Consider the following 22,990-nt stretch of genomic DNA (forward strand, 5'->3'; position numbering starts at 1 on the left):
AAGCACAAAACAACAAGTTTAATATAAATAAGTAATCGGCTCATCTTTTACTATCCGGATACTTGACCAGTATTCGGATATACGGATATACAGATAAACGTTACCATCCCTAGTAATAACGCACTTGTATGATATAATCATGCTAAACAACGCGTATTAACGTGAAAGCATGGGAAATTATGGGATCAAGAGGCCTCCGAGGAAGCGGTTAGTCACTGTTTCATTTGCATAAAAATGTTTCATTGTTTTTTATACTTACTGCCCTGTATTAATTGTTATACTCAATGGCTTTCGGACATTTGAAAAACAACAGCGTTGATACTACTGTATTGCGCTTCGATAAAAAGCTGACGACTTGCTTATAATGACCATTCGCTATTCTAGATATTAAGGTATGAGCTGACAATAAAGTGAACATCCAATTTTACAGCACCATTATGATCAGTACAACTCAACGTATATACTGTATATTCAGCAGAGTCTCGTCTACTGTAGAGAGATGTATTACTTGTAAATCACCGTACGTAAATTTGAAGCAGCCATGAGCAGAATATCCACGCATATAATGTGGCGGAATGATTTTTACCATGCGTTTTTAGATATGCGGCCAGTTTAGTTGATAAATATCTGACCAGCTTGTTAAGTCACTTAAGCATTGGTCGATATAGATGCACTACCACAATCTAGATTGGTTGCGTAAAAGTGTTAAGTGTTTTTCTGTGGAATCAAATTTAAAGGCAGTGTTTCACAACTTATATGATTACGATTACGATCTGATTCCTCAATTGCAGTGGGCATATCAGTGTTTATTATCGCAAACACACGTGTCTAAGCTGGAGTAAAACGATGAATACAGCTAAGATAGGAAAATCTCCGATATACAGATTACGTGTTTTAACTGCATTTGTACGAAACACTGCATGCAATGTCAAAATATACTTATTATCAACTTGTCGTTTATTTTCGTTACAATAAATTGAATTTGCATTTACAAGCGTGATCCAGACACATGATAATGTTTGTTAAGTGTGTAATAATGCACTATCATGGCATTATCATGCAAAACAACGCGTATTTGCGCGAGAGCACGAGTAATTATGAATATAAGCGACGTCAGAGGAAGCGATTAATCACTTGCTCATTTGCTTAAAATGTAGGATTGTGTTTTATACTAACTGACCTTTATATATTGTTTTACTTAAAGGCTTTTGCACATTTGAAAAACAACGGCGTTTATATGTGTACACTGCTTATTAATAAAACGTCGACGATTCGCTTATAATTTCCGTCGGCTATTTGGGATATTAAGGTGTGTGCCGACAATAAAAATAATTGATTTTTACACACACATGTATATAAAATACAAATATCATTCCATATTTACCGCCGCAATTCAGTGCTGCTTACAATAACATGTGCACTCGTAAAACGACTCATCCGTAGCTATTGAACTTTTTAAAAATGATTTTTTACTGTAAAATAGCAGCAAAACACAAATTTGCTTCACTGCAACTTGAACGAACATCCCTATTGTGCTTGTATAACGATTTTTAAAGCAAACTATCTTATGGATTTTTGTAAAGCGACACACGTGCGCATACTTCCGTTAACCACAACACGCTGATCAACAAGCTGATCCTCATTTTAGGGAATTATTGTAAAATTAGCCCAACTAGCTAAGCTTGCAAACACAGTAAAGTTCGTTCGTGCATCTAAACCGCGTTGATAAACTTAACGTTAATTCATGACGACCCATTTTGTTATGGGCGTCTTTAAGATAACCCGCTGTACACATGTACGATTTTTTAAATAAAAGACGAATCACAATAACGGTGACATGACTTAAAACGAATTAAATCAGTACGGTTGTGTTTCCTTAAAGAGGCCTTTTCACATATTTTGGCATGTTTTAAAGTTTGTCATTTAAAGCTTTATATTGATAAATGTAAACATTAATTTTTAAAAGCTCCAGTAAAAAATCAAAAATAAAATTTAAAAAAGGGAAAAAAGTAGCCCGCATCAGGGCTCGAACCAGTGACCCCCGGGATCCTGAAGTAAAAACGTATAAGCCAACTGAGCTATCCTGCCAAGCGTACAAAGTTGAGTATTTTATATGTTATATAAGCAATCTTCGTAGTTTCACAAAATTAAACGACAACAACAGAACTCTCCAAATTATTCAATCGTTTCGCGTTGCAACGCTTTATATTTTTTAGGTTTTTAAATCGTCAAAAGATGCATAATGGCTATATTAGACCATGGCAAATGTTCAGTAATACTGTTTCCTCGCAAATATCATATCTTAACCGAAAATTTGCGAATCTGAAACAACTTTTTTCAATTTTGTCAATTTACCAAACCGTGAAAAGATTAATCGACATGGAATATTGTTAACTATTCAACTTGAAAATCGGTGAAAAGATTGGAAACATAATGGATGTAAATCATGATGGCACGGGTATGTATAATCTTCTATTGAATACTGCATCGCCAATTGAGAATCAGTATCTTTTCCATGATTTACCATTAGTTATATTTTAGCAAATAATAATATGCCTCCATCGGGCGTATTTTGAAATTTTTCATAAAACTATACCACCAATTTGACCCTAACAGCAACATCTAGTCAAGTTCCTATTGAGGGAGACCTTTTAAAAAAGACTTCATGCAGTGATTAGCAATCAGTCACATCACAGCGATTTATTATTTAAATGAATTTATTGAAATGATGTTCGAAACAAATTGTTCGATAAAAAGCCGCGACTCGCTTATAATTACGGTTATTCTGTATACTAAGTTTTGAACCGAAAATGAAGTATATTTAATTTTACGCATCGATTTGAATTTAATCATGATCAGAACGACTATACATATATACGTGATTTTCCACAATGTCTACTGTAAAGAGATGTATTACTTGTCATGGGCTTGATCATGCCACATGCTAATTGACGTTTCTAGCCAGTTAGTAATTACAAATGTAAATCAGCGTAGGTAAATTTGAAGAAGCCATGAGCAGACTATCCACGAACTTTAACCTGTAATTTAAGCCAGCATATTTAATCACATTGAATGTGACGGAATGTGATTTATTTGCAAGGTATACGTCTTTAGACATGAGACCATTTAAATTGATAAATATCTGACCAGCTTGTTATGTCACATAAGCACTGGTCGATATAGATGCGCTACCGCCATTTAGATTTGTATCGTAAGGTGTTTTTCTATGAAATCAAATTTAAAGGCAATGTTTCACAATCTATATGATAACGATTACGACTTGCTTTCTCTGAAAAATGGAAATCTCCGATATACAGATTACGCGTTTTAACTGCATTTGTAAGAAACACTTCATGTTCATTAAAAAGATACTGATTCTCTACTTGTTGTTAATTTTCGTTAAACTACATTGAATTAACGTTTTGAAGCGTTATATAGACACATAGTAATGTTTGTAAATTGTGTAATATCTAGGGATGGCAATGGTATCCGAAATCGATATTTATCCCATCATCAGACGTGCATTGTCGAAATAAACCACTGTGAAATAAATTTACCTTTATTTCAGCAGTGCTGAAATATAGCTGTCACGCGCGGCGAAGAATGTTCATATTACTCGGAATCAACTATAAAGTAATCATTTTTAGTAAAATCGAATCAGATTTAACAAAACAAACAATTTGATACCAAGATGTAATATAGTTTTTACACATAATGCAACTCAAAAAGCAAATAAACATTATTTACAAATATTAAGTGCGCGTACCCGTGACGTCATTATTTATACGTCATACGACACAATGCATGTTGTTTCACGCTAAAGATGCAGTTGTTTAGTGTCTTTTTTTTTCATTATTTCTTAAAAATCGGGGACGTAGAGGTATGATAAACGAAAAACAGGTTGGTTACTGATCTTTTTGTAATGTATTAGACTCGACACGATTAAAATAATGAAACAATGTTTGCTTAAAATATCTTTGGGATTTTCCGTCTAGTTCGATTTTCCTATTCTATGTTTAAAGAAATAATTTACGACTAAGAAAATTGATGGGATAAATCGAATACTAGGTCGGTGCCGAATAAAGCAAAGTTTATCTTGCTCGGCACGAAAATCTGAACCACTCGCCAAGGCTCGTGGTTCAGATTTTCTAAGCCTCGCAAAATAAACTTTGCTTTATTCGGCACCGACCTAGTATTCTCTATTTAGATAACTGCATATAGTATCAGAAAAAATGCCGTTATCCGTATCTTTTTTGAAGTAAACTACAAAAAACTACAACCAGCATCACGTCATTGTTAATATGTTATTTAGCACAGTTGACACAATACTTAATAAAAAAACGCATGCATATGATGACTTGATTAAAATTATTGTATTGATAAGTTAAATATCAACGTCGCAACATCCGTAATTTCATTTAAAAATTATTTTTTTAAATTATCATAAAAATTGAAACACAGTCTAGCATGATTAGTTAAATATCCACGTCGCAACAAACGTAACATACGAAATCTCCGATATACGATTACGTGGTTTTAACTGCATTTGTACGAAACACTGCATGTAAATTCAAAAGATACTTATGCTCAAATTGTCGTTTATTTTCGCTAAACTTCATTGAATTAACGTTTAAAAGCGCGATTCAGACACATGATAATGTTTGTTAATTGTGTAATAACGCGCTATCATGACATAATCATGCTATACAGTGCGCATTTTCGCGAAAGCACGAGTAATTATGAGAACAAGAGACGTCAGTGGAAGCGATTAATCACTTGCTCATTTGCATAAAATGTAGTATTGTGTTTTATACTAACTGACCTTAATGCAAAACAACAGCGTTTATATGTGTACATTACTTATTAATAAAACGTCAATGACTCGCTTATAATTTCTGTCGTCTGTTTTGAATATTAAGGTATATATATATGAAATAAAATATCATCACATATTTACCGCCGCAATTTAATGCGGCTTACAATAACATGTGCACTCGTCAAACGACTCATCCGATACATGTACCTAGTAAATATTTGTTAATGATTGTTTTACAGAAAAAATTGCAGCGAACAAAAATGTGCTTTCACTGCGACTTAAACGGTCACCGCTATATGTTTTTGTTACGAGATTTTAAGCAAATTATCTCATGGTTTATTGTAAAGCGACTCTCTATTGCAAACCTGTGCATACTTCCGTTAACCACAACACGGTGATCAACTACCTGATCCTCATTTTAGGATATAATTGTAAAATAAGCTCAACTAGCTAAGCTCGCAAACACAGTCAACTTCGTTCGTGCATCTTAACAGCATTGATAAACTTATCGTTAATTCATGTTGACCCATTTTGCTATGGGCGTCTTAAAGATAACGCGCTGGACACATCTACGATTTTGAAATAAAAGACGAACCACAATACCGATGGCATGACTTAAAGCGAATTAAAGCAGTACGGTTGTGTGCTTAAGATTTATCGACATGGAATATTGTTAAATATTTAAATAGTAAATCGGTGAATAGGTTGGAAACATAATGGATGTAAATCATGATGGCAAGGGTATGTAGCATCTTCCATTAAACACTATATCGCCAATTAAGAATAAGTATCCATTCTTCGATTTGCCATTAAATATATTTTAGCTACTAAGAATATGCCTCCATCGGTCGAATTTTGAAGAACTAATCGAATGGATTTGTCCTTATTGTTATTTAAGTGAAACATTATTAATGAACAACACTTTTCATAAAACTATCGCACGAATTTTACCAAAAAAAGCAACAACTCAAGTCAAGTTCCCATTTAGGGTGACCTTTGAAAAAAGACTTCTTGCAGTGATTAGCAATCAGTCACATCTCAGCGATTCATTATTAAAATGAATTTATTGAAATGATGTTTAAAACAAATTTTAAAGCTTTATTGTTGCAAAACGCATTACACTTTTTATAAATTGTGTAATAATGCACACTCTTAACGTAAAATTGCTGGTTAACGCGTATTCACGAAGAAGCAAGTTTAATTAAAGGAGTAAAAGGCGCCCGAGTATGCGGTTAGTCCCTTTTACATTTGCATAGCAATCTATGATTATTTTTATACAAACAGATATGTGTTGTTATACGAAAAGGCTTCGCACACTTGCAAAACATCTTCGTTGATGCTTTGATAAAAAGCGCATATTGTTTATAATTACGGTTATTCTGTATATTAGGGTATGAACCGAAAATGATGTAAATTTAATTTCACGCATCGATTTGAACCCAATCATGATCAGTACGACTACATATATATACGGTATATTCAACAACGTCTACGGTAGAGAGATGTATTACTTGTCACGGGCTTGATCAGGACACATGCTAATCGACTTTTGTACCCAGTTAGTAATTACAAATGGAAATCACAGTAAATCAGTTTGAAGCAGCGATGATCAGAATATCTATGCATATTAACCTTCAGACTAAGCGAGACTATTAAGAAATCAAGAATGTGACGAAATGTTACTTATTTTACCTGTTTAATTAATAAAAAAAAGCTTGTCTTTCTACTAAGCACTAGTCGAATAAATAGGCTGACGTCCCTAGTTTGGTTATGTTTAAATGTATTCATTTCTCTGTAAAGTACATACGTTAGACGCTTCATATAAAACTTGGGGCATTTGAGCTTTAATATTTTAATCGTAGTTTCAAAAAGACATCGAAAAAGGAATGGTGCCTCCACTGCATTTTAAGCAAACACTCATTGTTATTATGCTTTGATTTACAGTATCAAAGCAAAATACCTCAAGGCTTTTTACTAATGCCATAGAGAAAGTTATATACATATTACCGTTAATTTTTACGTTTTAGATTCTCCGGCTCATAACAACTTTGAAAACCCCATTTAAGATGTAGGTACAGACATCACTGATTCTTATCTACCAATGATATTTGGATTAAAACAATAACGAATCTCACGGTATCTGATTTTGAAAACTTCTAAAATGTGTCAGCTTAACTTTTGCCGATGTATTAGTGTTTTTTTTAGATTAAACCACTAAACAACACTCCGATACCATTTTCATTGCACAATAAGTTAAACTAGCTAAGCATGTAAACACCAGTCGCAGCTCAACAGCCTTGATAAAACTTATAAGGCATGTCGTCCCATTTTGGTATACATATTAAGTGTTTCTTTCTTAGTCTCTAGAGATAACGCGCCGGATACATTTTGGTATACATATTAAGTGTTTCTTTCTTAGTCTCTAGAGATAACGCGCCGGACACATTTTGGTATACATATTAAGTGTTTCTTTCTTAGTCTCTAGAGATAACGCGCCGGACACATTAACAATTCTCGTATACATATTACATGTAAGTGTTTCTTTTTTAGTCTCTAGAGATAACGCGCCGGACACATTTTGGAATTAAAGACGCACCATAACAAAATATTTTTTTATTTAAGCGAAGTAAAACAGTGCGGAGGTGTGCTGCGGATTTATTAATGGAATATTGGTATACATTTAAATATTAGAGAGGTTAAAACGGTAAAAACGTTGGAAACCTAATGAATAAAGATCATTATAGCACGGGTATGTACCATATGCAATTGAAAAATGTATCTTATTCATAAAAGACAAATATGGGTTAGAGTAAAAGCAATTACTTTACATTAAAGTAAAGTTGATATTTATAACTTGAAGTACATCAAATTTTCATGATTTGGAATAAGCCTTTTTATCCTTTGATTCCATATTTACTGTCCAATCTTAATGATGTAATGATTCCGCCATTCAATGATCTGCCATATTGCTTATCTCAATCTTATCTTATATACTTATATTTATAAACCTCCGTCCAATGAAATACCATATGTCTCATATCGATACAAAAAATAATGATCCTCATTGAAATATTTACTCTACTTACTATGACAGATTGTTCACTCAATTTAATAATTCACATTATGTTGATGCGAAAAGTACTGCAAGCAATCATTTAAGACTTTAACATATTAAAACATTTCTTGTATGTTTATAATTTATTAAACTCCGTGCTAAGCCTGGAGACTTTTAATTGAAATTTTAAATTTTGCCGCTTTTTTGCACTTTTGCCCTTTGAACATTAAGTTATTTGTATGCACGGTGACAACTCCTTAATTACAAGAAAAGCAAATATGGGTTTATCTATTGTTGATAATTTACAGGCTGACTTGTTTCGCCGTGAATATATTAAATAAGCTTTTAGGTGTAATAACTAGCATAATGTCAAGCAAATAAATTGTTAACTAATTTTAACTAATGTGTAGAGGACCTCCAACAATACATGTAAATATTTTTTTTTTGTTCTAAACTGAGTTTAAAATTTCATAAAACACATGATGCACATGAGAATACAACTTGAGTATCTATTTATATTGAATAACTAATAGAGTATGCACATGGATACTTTTTATCTTGAAGAATAGATGAAAGGTTTAAATATATAATTGTTTGCAAATAAATTAAGAATGTTATATGGCTTTCATCATGTTGTAAATAAAAACTATATATTCATTTGAAAATCAAAGTAGCAGTACTTTTTTGTACCGAAGCAACGATGTATTTGAAATCTAAATCCACTCTTCCAATTTCCAGAAGAAACAGCTAAATATTCAGTAGGTTTACAGTTGTACAAATACTGTAGTTCAAGATGAGTACAATGCTCTTAAAAGAGAGAGGTGAAACACCTTAATTGTATAGAAGTAACAAAATTGTAATCTAAATTTAGTCTTAGGTTCGTTTATATCAGAGCTTGACCCTGGCATATACGTTAACCTTAGCAAAACAACATCATAAAATATATATTTGTTCAATACAAACTTCTTGTTTTGAAGGATGAACAATGTTTCATGTAACCTTGTCAACAGGGAATTTTCAATTTGCCGTAGGTGCTAATCTGAAAGTGTATAATTATTAAAGTAACCACTGCTGGTGATTATATTGTTCTGCTGGTTATGAAACGTTTTATCAGCTTTGTTTTGGCATTATTTGCACAATGTTATCGGTTATTTATGTGATGATGGTTAAATTTAAGTATTGCTATGTTTGCAAATAAATATAAACGGTCAAAATTACATGAATGGAAGGTGTTTACCTAATGCTCCCGTAATTGTACTGGCAACTCTAAATAATGTTGCGCATATTGCTGTGAAGTAAATTCGGGATTTAACTGTTGATAATAAATATTTCATATTGTTTTATATGAATTACTTTAAATAAAGAACTTTGGACCATAGACGGCAATGTAATAAGGGTACATTGACACTCAGTTGCAATACAAATTTGTTGTGCATTTGTAATGGTTTAAATAGTATGTAATGCAGTTTATCATTAGCCTCCCATTTCATTTTAATGGAAAGTTGAATGTTTCTTTTTTTACAATATCCTCTGTTATATTTATTTGTTAAATTCCATATATAAATTCATGAGATTTGTGACATAAATGAACACTTTTAAAACAATATTCTGATATCAGGATGTCCGATTTTTTTCCACTATGAATATGACGTATGCAAGTAAACTGGAATATTTAAATGGAAGGCAGGGATTAATTTTGGGGAAAATCGATCTAAATCTCGTGATCTTCATCCAGTCCATTTAAGATTTGGTATATCAGCCTAACACTGTTGTAACACCTTCACATTTTTATTTGTATACGACAACACAATATTGATGCATTGCCATAAACGGGTGGATGACCAAATGTTGACCACACTTTTATATTAATTAAATCAACACTTGACAGCCGATACACAATTTATAGCAAAACCTCCGCCTTGCATCGCCCCAGTATCAGGTTTAATTAAGTAGACAGAACCAGTTTCTAAACGAGACCTAAACGAGCGGTGTTTGAACTTTATACTGATTGGTGCGGATTAAAAATATGTGACAAATGTACGATTGAAATCTTTGAAGTTTTATTTGAAATTGCTGATTACCTGACCGTACCGTATCGACGCGCTAATGCCATCTAGTTCGCTACGTTTAGGTTTTTTTTGTTTTTTTTTTCGTGTAAAATGCATTTTACATGGACCTGTTCACGTTTTGGTAAATTGACAAAATTAAAAAAAAAAGTTTCAGATTCGAAAATTTTCGTTGAATTTATGATATATGTGAGAAAACAGTAATACTAATCATTAACCATGCTTTAAAATATCCATTATAGGCATCTTTTGAGGATTTAAAATTCTGAAAATTATAAACAATTGCAACGCGAAACGATTGAATAATTTGGAGAGTTCTGTTGTTGTCGTTATAATTATCTTGTGACACTACAATGATTGCTTATATAAAATATAAAATGCATCACTGGTTGTATGAGCACGGATGGCAAAGTGGTCTAAGCTTTGGACTTTAACTCCTGGGGTCAGTGGTTCGAGCCCAATTGCGGCGTACTTTTTTATTTCAGTAATTGTATTCTTGTTTTTTTACTGGAGTTTTATACTTCCAATGCTTACATTTATCAATAAAAAGCATTTAATGATAAACTTCAATACATGCCAAAATCGGTGAATAGGCCCTTTTTAAGAATCAAAGCGCTGAAGGCACTGAAGTTGTTCGCTGTTGTCATCCTTGATTAGCTTGTGCGCATTGCACAGGCTAATCAGTGTGCACAGGCTTATCTTATTTAATATGCATTAAGCCCCGTTTTTTCCTGAAAGCAGCCAATATGTACAGATTTCAATGATAAACACTTGACTGGCCAATGTCGTCTTACAAGCTGGTATATACACTCACTGCAGAAGTAGAGCAGAAGCATTTGTCGTCTGCAGTGCTGACAGGCAGCAGTAATCGTTCCTAGCAAAGTTAGTTGCAATTCTTACCGTAACTAACTCTTCTAAGCACATACTGATTTGCAACATATGCTATGTAAATTTAGTCGGCCGCTAACGCGACCAACTAAAAATCTCCAACATTTAACAGTGTCACAAAACACTGGCTTCGTTTGGTATAACTGTCAGTTAAACATTTAACACGTGCACATGTAAAACGACTCGATAAAAGTTAGTACAATTGAAATTCAAAGATGTTATTTTCACTGTTTAACAAAAACTTCGAAATTAAATGGGGCTCCCAACGCAATGCGATAAACAGTCATCGTTATCTAGCTATGAGTACTAGTTTGAAAGCAGGACATCTTAAGGCTTTATTAAATGCGACAATCTTTTGCACAGTCGTACGCATACAACCGTTAATTGCAAACGTAGTAGACGTCATCCAGATCTCCACAACTTAAAATTCCCCATCTGATAACTAGTAACAAACAATACTGATCAAATTGAAATAACTGTTAATACAGTATCTGATATAGTTAAGGATTTAGTATGTGTCGACTTTGAATGTGCTGACAGATTAGCGTTTTTATACCAAAGTGTAGCTCATTCCGCAGTTAGTTTTTTTTTAATAAAACAGCATTTTTTTAGATCATCGTTTGGTGGATTTATTGTAATAAGGCCAACTAGCTTTGCATGCACACACAAACGCTCATGCATCTCAACAGCAATGATAAATTTAAAAGTTTACCCGTGTTGTCCCATTTTGGTATAGATACAGATTAAGTGCGCCTTCATAAGGCGTTAGAGATAACGCGCCGGACTCATTAATGATTTTGGACTAAAATATTTACCATAAGAACGATATCACTAATTTAGGGTGGCATTGTGCTTTGGATTGTTTGACATTAGAAAGTAATGGATGTCAATCATGATGGCACAGGTATGCAGCATCTTGTATTGAATAATCTTATTCATAATAGACAAATATGGGTTATGCAACAGATAGTTTAACCTCTTTTCAATTATCGGAGATAAAAATCTATCCAGTACTTAATTTAATACCAAAAATGTTATGCATTATATTCCGGTATTTATATATAGAATCAGACACTGTCCCATACGTTCCTGGTGTTGATCCTTCTAGTAGGGTTGCATGCATTCGGGCACCTGAAAATATAAAATATGGAGGAATTTGTTGCCCTGGAGCGTTACCTCCACCAATAAGGGTCACCGTCTGGGACTTACCAGCTGTCACCGCCTGTGCTTTGTAGGCCTTGTCTGTAGATCTAACAATTTTAGGTGGTTTGTACTGAGTCCTTTTTCATCAATATTGTAGATTCTGGATGGCTTTTCTGTCAAATGATATTTATTTAAATATTTAAATAATATATTGTTCAATTCTTAAAAAATAGTTTTCAATTGTCGTCTTAGTGGCACTTCTGGTCCTTGCTATTTCTAGTGACTGAGGTTTGTTTACCTTTTACTCTGGCCATCTACTTAAAAACCCATACAACCATTTCAAACTCAACCTTTCCCCTTGTTGTCTTATTTCCAGATGAATGGCATAACCAGAGGCTAAGTTAATTGTTTCTTGCCGAAAATAACCCATGCCAAGTTCAGCCATAGTTTTAATATGCTCACAGAGCAATGTTTCCTGGTTGATATTAAATTTAAAGTGTTTATCGGAATACCGAACTTTTTAGCAACCCTCTCAACAGGAAGCCCTTGTTCAATATACGTATTGAACCTATTTGTCAGATCATCGTGTGAATAACTGGCCCTGTAGCTGCCTCTTTCCGAAGGAGGAGCCTGAAAATAGACTTTTTAAATCATGAGGTGTGATAAGGAGATATATTACGCATTTTTCACGGGCTTTTCATATGCCGACAAAAATATAACATATCGCGCCTATGTGACGTCATACTGTGTCTGCTGCACATTTTACAAGTAAGATAATGAACAAAGTCACACTATTTAAATAATAACATAGGAAGTAACAGGAACGAAAAAGGGCATGCATTAAGTAAATTTGCATTTTGTTGCAGGTTAGTTTTCATCTGTTTATTTCTCACCTTTCGGATGTCCATTTTAAAAAGAAATCACGGTGTATTCATCCGTGACAATGTTGTTTATTCTCGGACTAGGTCAACTGTGCAATCTCGCGTGACGATATATAGGTTATATTGCACCAAATGTTATCGGCGAAAATAGGAGAACGGCGAAAATAGGTGACGTGACGATATGTTAATTACTTAGTACGTTACATACATCCAAGAGCAGTGGTGTTTGCTTTGATTTTCATTTTGCTGAGGTGTCTTAGAAGCGCCCTTATCTCATTCAGGATTTGAAGTTAGGTTGATGCCATTTAATAGGAACAAATTAGATTTTCCTGATTGTATTAATCCTTTTATCAACTGTATGTAATTTACCATTACTCTACAATGTATATCAAACATAGAATAGGCCTTCATTCAATTATTTACATTTGTTCCTAAATTAATAATTTTAAAAAGCCTTAATTCATTTATTAACTGTCGTCATATTTCAACAATTGAGAATAAGCATTCATGAAATAGCATCCGATTGGTCATATTTTAACAATTTACAATATGCCTCCATTTGTCGCATTTCAACGATTTAAGTTAATGCAATTTAATTGTTTTGTCACCAAAATATTTTAAGAGATAGACTTTGGATATGCCCCAAATGACAATGTGTATGCCCCCGAAGGAGGGCATATAGTGATCAGACTGTCCGTCCGTCCGTCTGTCCGTTCGTCCGTCTGTACGTCTGTCCGTCACACTTTGCGTTTAGGTTTCGAAAAATGCTCATGACTTCTATGTGGCTTCAGATAGCAACTTGATATTTGGCATGCATTTGTATCTCATGGAGCTGCACTTTTTTGAGTCGTGAAAGGTCAAGGTCATACGTCAAGGTCAAAAGTCACAAAACAAATCAAAGGGATGTAATAAGATTTAAAGGGAGATAATTATCTGTACCTGCCAAATGATATCAAAAATAAAATAAATCAAAGCGGCGCAGTAGGGGACATTGTGTTTCTCTTGTTTATTAAGCATTTCAAATTATTTCTATAAAAAAATCCAAGTCCAGTTCTCATTTTTAAGGCCTATAAAAAGTCTGGCTTTAGTAAATTTCCTTTAGTTACATCTTAACGCGTTGTCATTAAATGACGCTTTAATCGAATCAGAAACAAATATAAAAATCTTTTATTTATGTTTTGCTTTAACTCATAGTGAATCGTTTGTCATACATGTCATTCAGATATTTTATATAAGCCTCATTTAATGGTGTTTAAAAACACTTTTTAAAGGTTTGGAATTATCACTCATTTAATGATATGCCAAAATGACGTAATAGCAAGCGTCCATTCAATAAGTGTTCTAATAAAAGTTCTAAATTTTACCTTGTGGCATTTTTAGTAAACATCTAAAAGGGACCTGTTCACAGTTTGTCATTAAATGCTTAATATTGATTAATGTAAACATTGGATCTTTAAAGCTACATTAAAAAAAAACAAGAATAAAATAAAAGAAAAAAAATACCCTCAACTGGGCTCGAACCACTGACCCCTGGAATAAAAGTCTATCGTTTAGACCACCTTGGGAATGATTCAATTCTGGCTGACAACAAGACATGATGCATTAAAAGTATGTCATATCGGCAAAATTGTTGCTCAATAATTTAAAGAAAACAGATAAAGTATTAGATACACATAACACAACATGTACAAGATTCTAGGCTTGTTATTCTTTAGCAATGCAACCAAAATTCTAAAGATGGTTGACAGTGCAGCAACCAATTGCGAAAAAAGAGACATATTGTTGTTATTTTGTCTAAGTTATCTCTTTAACATAAATATAAGGATAAACAGTGCACACACATCTCGACCTGTGCATTAAGATACACTCTTTATAAATTTGAATGGGTTGTGTTCAGTTCAAACTTTCGATATAAAGAGCTATAACCTAATTATGAAAACTGAGTTGCGTCTAAGATTTAGCAATAGCGAACAACTTCAGTGCCTTCAACGCTTTGATTTGAAATACAACTGTCTTAAAATGATTTGACATACGGTCTATGTTTATATACAGATTGTTGTTTATCATGCTGCCACAGTAACACATTCGAATTAGCGTATATTGGTTGATTTACGAAAAGTACTTCTAAATGATTTGGCATTAATGATTGTATACACGTGCTCCCCGCTTTACGAACATTTCAAGACAGTCTTATTTGCCATACTACAGTGTATCCATACTATATATTATTTCAATAATATAATATAATATATATCGTAAGAACACAATTAAAGCCCGTTTTTTAAATTTACCAGATATAACATTGTGTCATCATTAAACGTGTTTAAATGCTATATTTTTTATTATGCCACCGTCGGCTATTGAAGAATGTGTGATAAATGTACATAGGGATTCCATTTTGTATTTCAAAAAGGTTATATGGCTACTTCTTCTTTGATCTAGAGCAAACGAGATTTATAATATTCTCAAGTATGAGTGCTTACGTGGACACCGGTTAATTTTATTTTAATATCTTCAAGAACGGCAATAAAAATGACATTAAAAATGTACTGTTTACGACGCATTCTATACATAGAAGTTGAACAACACTACGACGCATTTGATCACGCTCGTTTACGTTGAGAGCCGATGAGCTATAGGAGATTTTGGTCTATATATACGAACAATGCAGTCCAAAGTTTACTAACGCTGCGTTATTTCAATCAGTACTATGTTTGGCACATAAAATATTATACATTTATTGTCAAGTAGCTGATACTAACTGCAGAAATTCTATGTTAAACGTCCTGATTAATACTTTGCTTTTTTGCAAACCTAGTTTTGATAACTCGTAGTAATGTTTAACGGATATACATATACATCTCGCTTAAAATGTATTTAATGTATGTCTATTAAATATCACATGTGTACATGTAAATGTTTTGAGATGTAATGGAATATGAGCGTCCCACAGATATATATATGATAAGAAAATGTTAAACAACGGTAAATAGCCAGTCAATATTTGTCTGCCAACTTGGAGTCTAGGTGCACATGGTTAACGACACAGGCATGTGTCTGCAATACCCCATGTCGCTATCGCTCTGCATTCCAACCATTTGTGAGAACAAATTTTAGAGCACATTTGCAAAATATAAAACCTGGTTATGAAGAATGAGTTCATGTTTTGCGGAGTTGGTGAATGACATACCTAGCAGTTACAAAGATGGCCCTGTACTGTTCGTACTTTGTTAAGCGATACAAAAGCGCCCAGTAATTCCTTTCGTGTGCTTGTATGTGGTATGAACAGTCCTGTAGTGCGTTACTTGTTTTTGCCGATTGTAAAACTAGCATGTTATAATGTGTTTATTTTGTTTGCAGATGGTAATTATAGCGTCATGTTATGCATGTATTTTACGCAAATGGTTGAACTAGCGTCCTGTAATGCCTTCATTTTGTTTACTAATAGAAAATAGCGCCCTATAATACTTATATTATGTTTTCAGATAATAAAAATTGCGTCCTGTAAATGCGTTTATTTTTTTAAGCAGGTGGTAATTTTAGCGTCCTGTAATGCGTTTATTTTGTAAGAAGACGCTAAAAATAGCCGTCTTTTGATGCGTTTATTTTGCTTGACGATGGTAACGATAGCGTCATATGATGCCTTAATTTCGCTCAAGGATGTTAAAATAACGTCCTCACGCTGGGTATGCGGATACTTTGATAAAAGATGGCACTTCGATATCAGATAACAACAAAAGCCACGCGCGAGAGGTAAGTTTATCAGTTTTTTTTTAAGTTATATCATAAAGATTAGCTTTTTAGACAAGGCGCATGGTCGAGTTTATAAATGGTGTATCCTTTTCTATTGCAAAGAAAAACATCACGGAAGAATGGTAGATTCCCCCCCCCCAAAAATAGAAAATTCGGTCGGAAAACAGCATAAACTGGATGAACAGTAAACATTTCAACAAAATAAAACTACTTAGAAATATTGCAAGAAATTGTTTGATATTCCAGCATGTAGAGTAATCACTGTGCTTCAAATACTGAAATTTCGATAGTATTCAATGAAATATAAACGAAGATAGAGCATGTTTTAATAGGTGGTATTCATGAAGTTGCGGATACTTTGATTCCCGATATAGGGCACTTCGGATAACAGAGCCTTTCAAGAAATTGGGCACTCTGATAACCGAGTTTTATCCTCTACCTGAAATGCATTTATGTATATTATGGCTATTCTTACGAAACATTTTGAAGTACGAATCAATTTGCATTGTCAAGCCCGACACATTTTGAATCTATGCATAACGTAATTACATACACATGTAAAATATAACCAATGGCGTTGTTCGTTTTCAAAAATCTTATATCGATTAATTTATATAATTAATATTATAAGTGCAAATTTTAAATAAGATTCAACTGCTTATTTCTGAAGTAATTTATTTCAAGTGACGACCGAAAATAATTGTCTAAATAATAAACTTGTTAAAGTGGTAAATTGAGATTAAGAGAATTGAAAATACAACGGAACATTTGGATCAACACGACTGTGTTCAATTGAACTTATAGCAGGACTCTAGATAAGGGGAGCAAGCGGTCTTAAAGCGGCCAATACACCTCATAAAATCCTTTGTCATTGGTGCTCATTAGAATCGCATCATGAAGACGATACTAATGCGTAGCCACAAAATTTAAAAGAGATTGGAAAACTCCCTTTATATTGAGCTCTACTTATTGGAAGCACTTCCCTTTACACTTCCCATTCCCTTTTATTATCATATTCCAAAGAGATAAGAACATGTTTCGGTAATTCGTTTTTAATTTACGTCAGTTCATACATTTTTATTTCTTGCCTGCTTACTATAGCAGTATTTCGCAGCGAATTCTGCATTTCTGATTCACTAAATAGAGTGTGTTATATCTGGTAAAAAGTGTCGAGTTATCTGGAATCGAAGTGCCATTGTCTTTGAGATGATCGGTAAAAGAAGTGTCCATGAAAATTTGGCATCCGACTCTTAAAACATTTGATTTTCATCAAATACGTTATTCAACTAAAATTTAACATGTTGTAACATTAATGGACATATTTATATTTTATTTCGATTAGTTGGCACGTTCTTGATTTATTTCTAAGTATTTTTATTTTGTTGAAATACGTACTGATCATCGAATTCATGACGATTATCGATGAAATTTTATCACATTTGTATAATCCACTGTTTTTTTTCACGACTTTCTTGCTTCGCAAAACGAAGTTCTATACCATTAATCGACCAAACAATGTAACGTGTCTTAAAACCAAATAAACAGAACATAAATGCAAAAAAGCTGAAGAACTCAACTCTCGCGCGTGGCTTTTGTTGTTATCTGGTATCGAAGTGCAATCTGTAATCAAAGTATCCGCATATCCGGCGTGGTCCTGTAGTTCGTTTATTTTCACGAAGATTGCAAAAGTTATATTCTGTTATGCGTTTATTTTGTTAGCAGAGGACAAATAGTGTCATGTATTCGTTCATGTTGCTTGCAGACCGTGAAAGATAGCGTCCTGTAAAGCGTCTATGTTATATTCTGCAAAAGTTATATTCTGTTATGCGTTTATTTTGTTAGCAGATGGCAAATAGTGTCATGTATTCGTTCATGTTGCTTGCAGACCGTGAAAGATAGCGTCCTGTTGCATGCGGTTGGTAAAAATAAATACCTATAATTCCTTTATTTTACTAGCATAGTGTGACGCGCTTATATTGCCTGTAGACGGGTAAACTAGCGTCTTGTAATGCGTCTTTTGCACTTGACGACGGTTAAAAATAGCGTCATATAATGCGTGTATATCATTTCACGATGGTTAAAAATAGAGTCCTATAAAACGTGTATTTCACTTGACGATGGTTAAAAATAGCGTCCTATAATTCGTGTATTTCACTTGACGATGGTTAAAAATAGCGTCCTATAGTAGGTGTAATTTACTTGACGCTGGTTAAAAATAGCGTCCTCTTATGCGTGTATTTCACTTGACGATGGTTAAAAATAGCGTCATATAATGCGTGTATTGTGCTTCCAGATGGTGAATTTAGCGCCCTTTAATGCGTTTATATCGCTTGAAGGTGGGAATGATAGCTTCATATAATGCGTGTATTGTGCTTGTAGATGGACTGAAGCAGCGGAAGACGGACAGCATGTCAAACAGCAGCCTGGCCCAGTCCGTTACCGTGGAGACCGAGGTTGTGTTGAAGAAGGAGGTCGGACTACTGTCAGGGATATCGCTCATCGTGGGGACAATCATTGGTGAGACACAGTCTGATAACTCTTTTCTGCTAAGAAGCAGAGTGACAATCGGCATATGCAACCAGCTGTTTGCTGCTCATCAGTATCCTAGGGTTGGAAACTTATACTTTACAACTTGAATAGAGTTAGACAGGTCTTACATTTAAATTGATTTTCAAAGGGACTAGGAACGTGTCAAAGTGCATCTGATTGGGATTACTGGGCTAATTTTTTACTCGCGACGTTTAGTTAGATAGCATCATGTTATATCATTTAATAAAACCAATCTGCTGCTGACTTAATAACATTCAAGCGATCATTTGGCTTAAATATGTATGGTATAGTGTATGGTTTGAATTTCCCATGAAACGATTATCGACGTAACTGAATGTTGATTAGTTCCATATTCTTGTATAACTTGTGCGAACTGCAATGGCTAATCAAGGACGACGCTTTCCGCTTTTATTATTTTCCTTGTAAAGGAAGTCTCTTCTTTAAAAAAAACGCATGTTGAAGCGTTAAGTATCGTCCCTGATTATCCTGTGCGGACTGTACAGGCTTATCTGGTACGACACTTTACGCACATACAACATTAACGCATTTATGCCTAGCGTCTAGAAAAAAGGCATTGGCATACAGCGTAGACCCAGATGAGACGCCGCATGATGCGGCGTCTCATCTGGGTCTGCGCTGTTACTTAAAGGAATTTTTGTAAGAAATATTCTAAATATCGAAATAAATATACAAGATATCCCTAATTATGGAAATAAATTGATCAAATTTAGAAGGATGGGAGAGTCCACTAGGCATAAATGGGTTAAGAACAGATTTCCGATAACGCGGCTCAATTTATCTGGTAGTTGAATCAACGTGTGTGTTCCAGGCTCCGGTATCTTCATCTCGCCGAAGGGTGTCCTTGACATGACGCAGTCGGTCGGCCTCTCGCTGGTCGTCTGGACCGGAAGTGGTGTGCTCGCTATGCTGGGTGAGTGACGACCACTCCTTACGATGATACTAATCAATACTTTCGGAGCGGTATAATATCGCCCCATTGGTGCAAAAAGGTACCATATGACATTTTGGTCAAAAATGACATTTTATTATATTTCATTATGACTTTGTATAATCTACATTCTGTAAAAATATCTAAGCTGTAGCTTTTAAGGTTCTTAAGATATACGACAATGTAAAAAGGTACCAAGAGAAAATTGCAACATTTGTTTGTGCAAAAAGGTACCATATGACACATGGTACCTTTTTGCAGACATGAAATGAATGTGTCCACATTAAAAAAAATATAAATGTGTTTATTTGGTACCTTTTAGCACAACTGTGAATACACTAGCCAGACGCAGGTAACAATCAATTGGTTTATGTTGTACTTTTTGCCTCAACAATGAATACACTTTCCAGACACTGATAACACTATCAAACTATCCTGTTAACCTAAGATGTCTTGTAATTAACAGATGATAATTATGAGGGATAAGTTTTTGCACCTTCATTTGGTGATTATTAGAGTGAAGAGAGCAGACACATACTGAGATTTTATACATATGACTTTAAACATGTTACCAGTTAGTTATGAAAACAATGAAAACTTAATAATTAATATAATGCTTGCATCTTTTTTGAAAGAGTTGATTTCTTTATTATAAAATTATCATGGATGGTAGTACTATATTTCTTGGAGCAGTCAGGAGAAGAACATACTTTATATGTACTAACGTTTCAAAAGATATTATTTCACAGTTTTTACAGAAATAAGTTTTAATTTTATTTAAAAAAAGTATAATCAATATATTCACTATATGGTGGTATTTGCTTCACGTACAGAAAGAAGACGAGGTTTGGTCCGATGAAGTTTATCATTCATTTACATAAGAGGAACTGTTTAGACCTATGATAGCAACGCAAACAAAAGGCAATGATTCCGACACTACAGTTACTGAAGATATTCCATTAGCTGCTCTTGGTAGAAAAAATAATCAACCAGGTAAAAGGAAACTTATCAAAGTAATAGTGAATCAGATCATGATGATTGTGCTGATGGTGAAAATTATGATCCTAACAAAGATGAGATCAATTAAACTGATTCAGAATTCAATGTTAAAAAGCTTAAGACAAAAAAGAGACTTGTGCAAATGAACAAGCAAAGAGAAACTTCATTGAACAAGAAACCGTCGGAGACATGTGATGCTCCCCAAAGTTTTTTTTGTCACAATATTGCACTATATATTCAGATAAAAGGAAACGGCTTGAGGGCACAGTAGTTGGGGGGACAAGAATGTTTTTATATAAAATTTCAAAGGGCCATTTCTCTGTGAAAAATCATCCGACCAGAACCCGCTGATAATATGCACATCTCCTCTTGTTAGTGAAGCTTCCGATAAAGTTTCATTGAATTCCGGTCATTAGTTGCTGAGAAATAGCCCGGACAAGAATTGCACTATATGTACAGTTAATGGAAAATTTCAAAGGGCCATAACTCTGTGAAAAATCATCTGACCAGAACCCGCTGATAATATGCACATCTCCTCTTGGTAGTGAAGCTTCCCATAAAGTTTCATTGAATTCCGGTCATTAGTTGCTGAGAAATAGCCCGGACAAAAATTGTGCACGGACTGACACACGGACACTTGGACTCACGGGCACACGGACGGACAGACGAAGCGGCGACTATATGCTCCCCCCAATTTTTTGGGGGAGCATAAAAAGAAGCCAAGAAATTGAAAATTCGAAAGAAAAATAAGATAAGGAGAATAAGTCAAAGTGTACTTGCCAATAAATTGAGAGATACAATAATATTGTTGAAAATAGTCAAAAGGTACAAGTGTAGCGGTAAGTACCAAACCTGAGAGCCATTAGCTACAAATTTCTACTTTTAGGCCATTCCCAAATGGAATGCGATTTAGTCCATTCAACTATTAAACGTTTCAAAAAAGTAACACCAGTGTATGTTCCATCCCAATGGTGTACTTTAATTTCTCTAGTAAGAAAATCACAGCCATTTGTAACTATACCAATGAAATACAATCATGTCATGGACTTCAAAGACTTTGTGAAGAAAGTTGTACAAACCTGAAAACATCAGTCACTGTACAAAGAATAAACTGGCTTAAGGTCAAGTGGACAACCAGTTTCAGGAATTTCAAGTACAGAAAACAACAAGATAACAGAAAGGTGTTCAGAACACTTGGTCAACTTGTGAGTCAGATTTAAAGCGTTGTTACGACACAAAATTGCCAATATCGATTCAAAAGAAAAATGACCTTGTTAATTTATGCTCACAAGAAATCATTCCTGAGGAGTTTCATTGTTCTTACTAGTCCTTACCGACGATCAGCACGAAAAAGGATTTTGTACCCATGGAGTCGGATGATTAAGATACTGATATTGAGTGAAAAATGTTGACAATGTGGATAGTATGGGTTCTCGGCATTGTTGTAAAAAACTGACATTTGCAAGATAAATTTTAAAGAATACTATTGTTTTTCGACCTTAATAATATTTTAATTGTTTACCTTTACAGATGTGTCACATCTTAATAAACGTGTATAGTTAACTGTTGTTAATAAAGTATAATCATCATTTTCACTTTCCAGTTTTGTGTGATGCAATAATGTACCATATGTCATAGTTGGTACCTTAGTGTGCCTTTTTTATAATACAACACACATAAATAGTTCGTGCAAAAAGGATTCAATTTTGCATATGGTACCTTTTTGCATGTTGTTCACCTTAATATTGAATTATGCAAAAAGGAACCATATGACATAATTGATCAATTATCGCTTATTGATAACTGGAACATGTTCACTTTTTGCAAGCATGAAGGTTGTATTTATATCTAACCATGTGCACAATTACAGTCCTGAGTTGTCTAAAGTTA

General features: G+C 34.0%; 1 protein-coding gene across 3 annotated transcripts in view; it reads left to right on the forward strand.

Moving 5' to 3' along the window:
• Positions 1-5,302: 5,302 nt before the first annotated feature.
• LOC127843600 (b(0,+)-type amino acid transporter 1-like) overlaps positions 5,303-22,990 on the forward strand; it is a 48,594-nt gene continuing 30,906 nt past the window's right edge. The window contains exons 1-3 of one of the 3 annotated variants that reach the window (XM_052373282.1): positions 5,303-5,557; positions 18,982-19,119; positions 19,982-20,083. In XM_052373282.1, coding sequence (XP_052229242.1) covers positions 5,533-5,557; positions 18,982-19,119; positions 19,982-20,083 — 265 coding nt within the window. In that variant the 5' untranslated portion in view covers positions 5,303-5,532. Of the gene's footprint in view, positions 5,558-7,433; positions 7,566-11,571; positions 11,730-18,981; positions 19,120-19,981; positions 20,084-22,990 lie in introns of those variants that run through there. The other 2 variants (XM_052373285.1, XM_052373284.1) reach the window with 2 other exon arrangements.

Source organism: Dreissena polymorpha, chromosome 9 (assembly GCF_020536995.1).
Source record: "Dreissena polymorpha isolate Duluth1 chromosome 9, UMN_Dpol_1.0, whole genome shotgun sequence".
NCBI lineage: Eukaryota > Metazoa > Mollusca > Bivalvia > Myida > Dreissenidae > Dreissena > Dreissena polymorpha.